Here is a 9,630-nt window from a genome sequence, read left to right as displayed (position 1 = left end):
GGGGGGGGGGGGGGTCAGACCCTGTTTGTACATGTTTAAGTTTGACCAGGGTGAAAATGTGATGGCAATCAGCAACAATGTCCACCAACTTGGAGGACGTTGAATTATTTTGAGCACATTTTATTGTGTGTGTGTGTTTTTCATTTTTGTTTTTTGTTTGTTTTGTTTTTTTGATTGGAAGAAAGACGCAAATACACACTAGACTGTTGCGATGAAAGATTTATGTTGGCTGCTCGTGACCAAATCCAAACGACTCCTGACTGTAGTGACCAAAGTGTCCTTTGTCCACTTTTACTGCACTTTTTTTTCAAAGCCATCACAGTGAATGCTTCTTTTAGATGGGGTGGGGGATGCTCGAGCCACTTTGGGGGTCTTGACTTTAAAGGTTCCTGACAATGCAGTTCTCCATTTCCCATGTACATGTTTGTGTCTTTATGCCATCTAAATTGTGATGTTGTCGCCTTAACACTGTTTTGTCCATTCCTTTGGATTTATTTACATTTATGGCTACATCTCAATAAAGTCATTTATTTAGTTTAAAAAAAAAAAAGGTGAAACAGCCATTACTGTATATAGATTCACTTGATGCGAAGAGGGTTTTTTTTCCTGATTTTATTGTTTTTAATTTTGAAGATTATTGTTTTGAAAACCCCAAATTCTGCATCATTTTTAATGTCGAGGTTAAGAATTGGCCTTCTGAAAATTCTGTGTCCTCTGTGTTTAATGAATTTGCATTATGAGTGTGACAGGAGTTCAGCTACTTAAAGGGACGTTTCTACCATATGAATAGTTGAAATGCACCTGCAAATGGTCACTTATTGATAGGTGGCTCGCTTGAATGTAAATTTGCCCTCCAAAAAATGCCCCCCTTAACAGCCCATCCCCCTTCCTTGGTTATGTCTTATGTCGATTCAGAATTTTCACTTCAGACTGGCTTTGTTTCAGTTGCGCACTGGGCCACTCTTCACTGTCATCTCTTTGGATACAATAAAAAGCACGACAGTAACTGGTAGTCGTTTATTGACTAGAGCGCGGGATGTTAATCCTGTTTTGTTTCATAACGGCGACAACACAAATTTGTAATCGGCACGACCCGGAATAACGGCACTCAACACGATCGCGGTTCGGTATGTACGGTACTTGGGTTTCAAGGTCGTGGTTTGGTTTAAATTGGGTAGAGTAAGCGAACAAAATGCTCTTATTTTGCGTAAACTGGAATCATCAACAGCTTGATTTTTTGGGGGGAGGGCTGGGTGGTGGAGAGGGTACATCATCAATGGGCTGTCTTGTCAAATGCAACTATCAAATATTTCATGTATAAAAGTTTAGGGAACACTGATAGTCTGTCTCCTTTTTAGGAATCGAAGGCCGCAGTCTCACTTTGAACAGTGAATTATGCTACACAAACACTAATAAGGTAATTTGGTATTATTTTGACTCCACCTCAAGAGCCTGGCTAGAATAACTAGGCCAGTCGATGAGTGTATTGGTACATGAAGTCTTAAAATGAATTTTAACCCTTTCAGGGACAGCGGTTACTATAATGGATGGCTTATCATGTTATCAGGTTACAGGGCGCATGAAAGGTTTAAAAACATGGACAAAATGCCCAAAGGGCTTTGCATTGGCTGGTCAACAGTCCAAAAAAATTGTTCAACTTATTGTACAGACTGACCCCTAGTGGACAGAAACGCCTACTGTTAAACGTTTCCTGCTCATGTTCTGTTCGTCCCAAATGAGCAGAAAGTGTTGTATAATGTAACTGTTTATTACCTATAAATGTAGTTATGGGTTTGGATGACAGTAAATGTTGCACTTTCTTATCTTCTTGATGTTGGCGGGATTGCGCTGCAGGCCAGTGGGCCAGACGACGGTGGAAACAATTAAACAAAGGACCATAAAAGGGACACTTGTGGCTCTAAGCTTGACTTATTTTGAGGTCCATCGGCCGGTTATTCTGTTACTACTGCTACTTGACTTTTACACGTGTTCAAATAATTGCGGGCCGTCTTGTTAAAGTTAACGATTCTACTGCCAAGACTTGCCTAACAAGATTTGGACGAGGCGTGTTTTGTAGAGCAGAGACAATTGACAACACATGAAAAGTCCAAATGAGTTTTATTTGTTTTTTTGTAAAAGGAGGGGGCGGGGGGGGTAATCTGGGTAAACATTTAGAAGAAATGGTAACAGGACACAATTTCAGCCTGCGGGTATGTGGTTCAACTGTGGGAGAGGCACTCGAGTTAGTATAAATGGATGCCGCCATGGAAGAGGATAACAAAGAACTACCATCTGCTGCTTTACCAAGTAGCAGACGCTAAAATGACAGCATGTTGAGATCAAACGAAACCAGAGGCCATAAACTCGGTTTGCATCATGAGCCAAGTTGAAGTCATAGTTTTCCTCCGAGCGGCCAGTATGACGATGAAAACTAGGGTTGCAAAATTCTGGACCTTTTCAACAGTGGGAACTTTGTACAGGAATTTTCACATAGTACCTTGACTTAAAAGTGGCCCAATTACAAGTAAACCAAATGTGGCCCAACCCAGAAAACAGGTGAGTCTCCATGTTTGTAATGTGAGCCCAAGGGCACTGTGACCTCAATTCCAGTCGACAGCAGAGGGCAGTATAAGGTCAAAATGACTCCACCCTGAGACAACGGGTGAGTTTTCACCCTTTTGAATTCTTATTCCACCAAAGCAATATTACCCAGCATACTGTGTTTAGACTTGTGGGGTCACGTAAACCATATTATGGCCAAGACATGTTTTTAACTTCCGCTTTTAAGGTGCTATAATGCCCTCACATGCGGGCAAGAACTACCTGCTTAGGATAAAAATATTTAGGCTTGAACATGACACATTTCCTTTAAATGACCCCTACTTCCCATGGAACGCTTCTTATGTGGAATATTTCCAAAATTTAAATGACCATAAAAACACATCTTTGCAATGCTCACATTTTTTTTAAAAATCATATCACATCACCAAATTATTGTATTTACACTAATTCTTCAGATTTTTAGCAACTATTATCCAAGGAATTGGGTGAAAACAAACGCTGGTAGGAAAAGCATTTTGCATTCGATTTTCTGCTCGGATGTAAACAACAAATCCATTTTAGAAAAAAAAACTCTCTTGCTTTAGTGTGACCTCTCCAGCCCCTGGGCCTCGACTTTGACACCCGCGAACTCAACAAAAACAAATAATGACACACATGAAGGATTCCAATCTTCCTTCTTGGCAAACATGACAGTTTCAACACTGTGGCACGCATTAGATTATGTTCTCTCGAACTACATATGCTGTATATGGCTTACAAGGTAAACAGGTCCGCACGAACTCGGAAAAACTATTGTACAGCAATTCATTGGCAACAACAACAAATAAACAGCTAATATGTAAACAATGGACATGAAGTTAACTATTTACACAGAAGGAAGGAAACTTGCCAAGACGTGGATTTATACAGCGAAAAGCCAGCACGGCATTGGATAAACCTTCCATTTTCTACTCTAAAAAAGAAACAAGGACACCATGTCCTCTGCTGGGGGTATAAATGCACTTTCATGAGTTTTTACCCCATCATGAAACAGGGGTGCAACATTGGGGGGGGGGGCATGACTCACTAGCTGTGCAAAATGCGCTCAAAAGCAAAGTGACAGTGGCAAAAGTTCCGTGTACAGCTGCACGGGGGGGTGGGGGGCTGATTTTTCATTCTGACAAGGCACTGAAGTAGAACAGGGGGTGCAGGTTGCATCTTCAGTCTGGTCTCAAGATTGGATACTTGGGTAAGAATTCTATAAGAATCACCTTTGTACACACACAAACAAGAAAATCATGTTACTTTCATTTATTAACAGTTGACACTTGATTGTAATTAGTGCACTGTAGGTCAGTGGCACCGTGATGTCGTGAGAGAATCTGGTTTACCACAGGAGATGACCCAAATATATTGGTCAACAGCAACTTTATAGTCAGAGGTGGCTTCATGTGGGCCTAAATATATTGTTGATGCTGACTTTTAAAAGTCTTGACCGTACTTTTTTTTTGGAAATATTGTACATTTTTTTGTTTCCAAGTTTGACCAAGTATAGCTTGCGCAAAACGGATTTTACCATGCGCTGTCATTTATAGCTAACTTGTTGCAGGAGGGCCGCCGGCAAGACTTGTCGCTGCGCCGCAGCTTCGACGGACCGTCAATATGTGTCCTTACACAAAAGCCATCCATGGTGCAAAAGAGATTGGGCACTGGACTGCTGCCCGAGAGAACTGTGCTAAGTAAGCTCACTGATCACAGGGTCCCATACTACAAGTCAGAGAGGGGGGGGGGGGGCAATTTGTTATTGTTGTTAGTGGTGTTAAATATGAGTGTCATTTTACAAAGCGGTATGGTCTTGTTTTAATAAGATGCTACTGTGTAGCCTTGGTATGATATAAAGTTTAGTCAGTTATGTTAAAAAGACCCTTCTATAGTTAATCGATTTGGCAGTGTTTTTAACAGTGAATGTTACAATTGATTAAATGGAGATAACTCACTGTTGGGAGTAAAGGATGAACACATGCCTGGTGAACATGATGTGACCAGTAGATGCTGTGCTTACTCCTACTTACATATTCCATCATGTTGCTGCTCTCACATTTTCTTTTACTCAGCTTCCAGTGCAGGCCCAGCTGAACAGAAAAGACCAAATCAATAACACGCAGTAAACACACACGCACAGACAGCAGGGCTGTCTGGCGTGTGTGAGGTCAAACTGTGGTCAGACATGCTGAAGGGCTTTATGTCCACGCGCGCGCACACACACGCAAACACACACAAAAAAATGCTTCAGACAGACTGACAGACACAGACAGACAACCAAATAGGCAAAGAGATTGACAGATACAGAGAAACAGAGAAAGCCAGACTGAGAGAGGAACACAGCGACAGACAACTCAAGAGAGACACAGACCAACAAACTGAGAGACAAAGTCAAAGAAACAGACATTCACAGAGAAAGACCGACAGACACAGTAAGACAGAGAGAATGACAGACATTCACATGGCTAGAAACTGTGACAGACACAGACTGGGGAGAGACGCACAGAGAGAGACAGTTAAAAGCGAGAGACAAACAAAGATAGGGAGACAGACAGTGACAGACAAAATGAGAGACAGAGGAAGAGACAGACAGTTACAAAGAGATGAAAAAGAGACAGGAAAACCCAGAAACAGCAAGACAGAAACAGCAAGACAATCACAGAGAAACAGACAGACGGAGAAACAAAGACAAAAAGAGACCTACATAGTGAGACAAACAACCGACCAACAGACATACAGAGTGAGATACAGACAGACAGGGAAGTTAAGATACCTTATGGTACAATCTGTTGTTCTCCCATTCTAACAACTTGTGAATGGACCTTCTTGTCTGCGATAGGAGAAAACACCAATGAATCCAGAAAGAAAAGCCTTGTTCGGGACACTCTGGTATTTTGTCTCTCGTCTGACCCTCTTGTTGAGACATATGACGGGCCACAGGCTGCATCCGGCCGTGCAGCAGCAACAGAGACACCCGCACAGCAGCCACTTGACGTTGACTGGCACGTTCTTCCTCAGGCAGGCGTTGACGCGACCTACGCTGGAGCGGAACTCCTCCGGCGCCACCTGTGACCAAACAAATGTGAGAGCAATAAGATTTACTTCACTTCCAAATTGGGTCATGTAGGAGACGTCCATTATTGTACTTGCAATTTTACAACTATAGAAGTTCCACGTTGGACTTTAGTCTAGTTTCCAAGAAAGCCTAGCCTACAGGACCAAAACATTTACGTATCATCTGATACTGATTATTGTAATATAGATTAATTTTATATCTTGTTTGTTCAAAAATACATGGTAAAATAATTAGATATTTAATTGCAATAATTGAGCGTACACAATTATTTTTCCAAATTGTTCAGCCATATTTATTCAATTATTAAATACTGATAGATAAGGAAATCAGCACCCATGATATAAATCCCCGAGGTTTTATTGCAGCCATAGTTTACAACTCTAAATTCGTCTTACAAAATGACAAAAAAAGCCCACTCGAGTGTCAGTGTCCCATATAAAACTTTTTTTTTAATAGTTCACCCCAACCACACATTAAAACACATTACAAAACAAGTATGTTTTCACGCCTGTTGTCACTCTTGCTGTCAAAAAAATGGAGTCTATCATATAGCATCACTTGAAACATCACAGAAAGTGAAAGGACTGGTACAGCTCTCAAAAAAAAAGCTGATGTTGTGCCCAGTTGAGTTTTACTGTAAAACTGACACAAATGAAAACTGACATCACCAAAATGTCCAATGATATCATGTAAAAAAATTTTACACGGGTCTATTAGCTTAATGCTAACATATAATGCAAAACATCCTGAACTGGTGAAACAGAAAAAAAAATCTTGCTAAAATTCCAAAGCTTTAAACAACAACTACACACATGGAGCCGGAACACATACAAAGAGAGCACATAATGATACTCAGAGGTGCATTTTGTTGGCCTAATGGCATAAATGCTTAAGTCGTTTTAAATTAGTGTCACAAGCTCAAAAGAATACCAATGTCTTTACTAAAAATTGTGTATTTTTCCTTCGGCAGTGTAAATTCTCAAGTCACCCAGGTTGTGGCAAACTGCAAAGGTTAATCGAGGCCAATTTGACTCTTGTTTGAGGAATTTGTTTTTTCCTTGTTTTCCCCAAAAAGGTTTAAATATGACTCTAGGCGACGATCCTATTAGGGTAATAAGATTCTTTGTGATCTTTGGGAACGACGCCCTAGTGAGGATAAGCGGTTGAGAAAATGGATGGACTTTCTCTGCCTTTTCTTGCTCTTAATGCTGCTGCATTTCTTACAGTCCAGCTCAGTGCTGCCTGGCATATTTTAAAAGCACGCAGCTGTAAATTGGGTCTCAACAAGTGTGCTGTAAAAATCGTTTTTTTTTTTTTTTTTTTTTTAATGGTCACTTGAAATCTACGATATAGAGAATGATCAACCCCAATATATTGGACGTTGATACTATCACGCTCTGTGATGTCTCTGAATACACTTTCAGTATCTCAACAGTACTGGAAAGTTACATTTTCTGCACAGATGCCATCTCGCAATGTTGTCCCTGGCCTTGCAAGCGCGTGTCAAAGGCCTCAAAGGACAAGATAAGCAGCAGAAGCGCGGCCTGTGGCTGTGGCGGGCGGGCGGGCGGTTTGGTCAGAGCCGAGCTGAATGGATTGCTCATTCCTGGCCCCGAGTCTGTACGCCATAAAAGGGGGTCGTAATCTTTTATGACAGGATGCAAAGGTCTCTTTGCAAACAAGCAAAGAGCTGGGAATAAAGCCCAGCAGGGCCTGATGCGCACCCTTCAATCATCATAATTGTGAGCTCCTCCATCACATGTCGGCCGGTCTCACAATGCCGGAGGTGCGCTTTATTGCCCCGCACTTCCCTCAGCCCCGCACGCGGCCCTGCAGCCTTTTTGTGCTCTTGCGTCTGACCCAGGAAACGGACCCTTTTCTTCTCGCCCTCACATTATTTCGTCACCTGGAGTCGGACCCGCGGACACGACCGGCCTGGCCCCCCCTGGCGGCGGCTTACTCATTGACGGGGCCAGCGTGGATGCGACCAATCCGCTGGCGAGGACGTTTGAATGGGGAAGACAAAAGAAGCGCTGGGCCTTTTAATTGTTCAACTGGAAGTGAGTGGAAAGTGCAAGAAAAGTCCAAACGTGCAAATGTACCTTTCCCGTGAGAATGGACGGGAACTCGCTATCGAATCTGTTGCTCAGCCCGAACCTGCACAAACACAAACACGGGGATAATGAACATTATGAAAGTACAATCAAGAGTGTCTTCTTTTTGGCATCCATAAAGAATAAATTAAAATGCTCTCTTCTGTACAAATAGGTCAATATATTCAAGAGGGAAAAAAATGCCTCAAAATACAAATACTGTTTAAGAATAATATTCTATGAAAATAGTAATAAAAAAATAAATAGTGCAATCATGTCACTAATGAGACATGAAATAAATTAAAAGGCTATTTCAGAAATAAAAAATTAAATATTCAAACAAAATTCTATAAAATAAAATAATGAAATTAAAATATGTATATTATACAATAAGTCATTTAAAAAAATGCAACTATTAAGATAACGTAAATAATGTTGATAGGCTTCGACAGCGAACGCAGTTAGCGTAGTAACAGCTGACGTCACAACAAACGACGAAGCTCCACAGCTTGACGCTAGACCTCAATGTAAACACTGACATCAATCACGCTTGGATACGACTGAAATAACATCAACTTGAAGTCCAAGTTAAACGCGTGACTGACTTGGCTGTCAGTGAGCTCGTTTGCTAACGTCACATCACGTCACCCACTGTCTACAACGTCCTAGGTCGACCGGACCACACCATAGAACAGCGTCAAGTTATCGGTTGCCATGGTGACGCAAGGTGCTGGAGACGCTCGTTTCGTGTCTTAACAACACCCCGAGGGACAATTCTTGTTTACCAAGTGAGCTACTTGGCTACCTAGCAGCTGCACAAGCTACGAGATGCAAAAGTGACCGCAACAAAACACGACACCGTAACGAAACATGCGCAAGAAAGAAAAACATTTACACTGTGATGTGTCCGGCGCCGCGCATCACGACGGGATCCGGGCAGTATCTGGATAAGCACTCCTCAATGACGACACGTTCGTCTTCGTCGTCGTCTTCTAACTCGTAAATGGTATCAAAGTCCGCCATGTTGTGGCAGCGAGACGTGACGTCACTCGTGAGCCGCGCGCGCACGCCTGGACGTACGAGCACGAGAGCGAGCACGCAGGGGAGAGGCGTTAACATTTACCATTCTAATCATGAAATGTGTTCATTAAATGACAGCAGGATTGGTATTACAGTAAACCAGAGGGATCGACTGAATTTTAATCTTTATAATGCTATATCATACATACAAATTGTCCATATATTATTTATAATGCCAATTAATACTGTATGTCATATCGGCAGATATACGCCTATCAATGACATTTGCTGTTAATGGATTTAGAAAAGTTTTCTAAGTGTACATATTTGTTTTTTCTCGAACTACTGGACATATTTGAGTGAAAAGACAGAGGTGTCATAAATAATCCCAAGTGTTTTGACCCTCTGACCCAAGCACTCCATTTACAATGATTAATATTTCTTGAACACATTTATTATATGGGGCTTGCAAGGTGCAGGATTCAATTGACTTAACAGGGCCTAATTTGTTAGGTGTACCCATATTTAACATCACAATTTTCACTGAAAATAACCCCAATAAGTAAACGTTACTCATTGAGAAATAGGAGTCCTCTATGGAGACCTCTGCTGTATTTAAAAAGAAACTATGCATATACATTTTTCAAATTACAGTGTATAATGCCCATCATTAACATTACTGATGACCAAATGTTCTCAAGCTTCCTGGCCTCTGGTAGAGGACCCGAGCTGAATGGGGGACGGACACCTCGAGGGATGAGACGAGGATTTATATAAGGATAAAGCGGATCGGAAAATGGATGGATATATATATATATATATATATATATGGAGATTTTTTGCACTGGGTTCCATTTA

General features: G+C 41.4%; 1 protein-coding gene and 1 long non-coding RNA gene across 2 annotated transcripts; one reads left to right on the top strand and one right to left on the bottom strand.

Annotated features, from left to right (window-relative positions):
- The first annotated feature begins 6 nt into the window (after positions 1-6).
- LOC109516589 (uncharacterized) lies at positions 7-5,510 on the top strand. The gene is made up of 3 exons (XR_002168363.1): positions 7-1,417; positions 4,151-4,280; positions 5,423-5,510. It is a non-coding gene; the product is annotated as an uncharacterized LOC109516589 (long non-coding RNA).
- On the bottom strand, positions 2,102-8,830 carry chic1 (cysteine-rich hydrophobic domain 1). Its single transcript, XM_019871282.1, has 6 exons — positions 8,648-8,830; positions 7,762-7,816; positions 5,494-5,649; positions 5,357-5,413; positions 4,614-4,673; positions 2,102-3,812 (listed from the first exon to the last, which is right to left on the bottom strand). The coding sequence occupies exons 1-6, from the start codon at positions 8,773-8,775 to the stop codon at positions 3,762-3,764; spliced, it is 507 nt and encodes a 168-aa protein (XP_019726841.1). The 5' UTR covers positions 8,776-8,830; the 3' UTR covers positions 2,102-3,761.
- Positions 8,831-9,630: the final 800 nt, after the last annotated feature.

The sequence above is a fragment of the Hippocampus comes genome, unplaced genomic scaffold (genome assembly GCF_001891065.2).
Source record: "Hippocampus comes isolate QL1 unplaced genomic scaffold, H_comes_QL1_v1.1 scaffold83, whole genome shotgun sequence".
Lineage (NCBI taxonomy): Eukaryota > Metazoa > Chordata > Actinopteri > Syngnathiformes > Syngnathidae > Hippocampus > Hippocampus comes.
The sequence above is the reverse complement of the archived record's forward strand: the minus strand, read 5'-3'. Positions and strand labels throughout refer to the sequence as shown.

Bases quoted from the DNA above. Each gene is read 5' to 3' on its own strand.
- chic1 (XM_019871282.1), bottom strand. From the start codon at position 8,775: ATGGCGGACTTTGATACCATTTACGAGTTAGAAGACGACGACGAAGAC. The intron at 5,650-7,761 runs GTACATTTGCAC...GTTTGGTCACAG, and splicing joins CGTCCATTCTCACGGGAAAG to GTGGCGCCGGAGGAGTTCCG. The intron at 5,414-5,493 runs GTCAGACGAGAG...CTCCTATCGCAG, and splicing joins TCATATGTCTCAACAAGAGG to ACAAGAAGGTCCATTCACAA.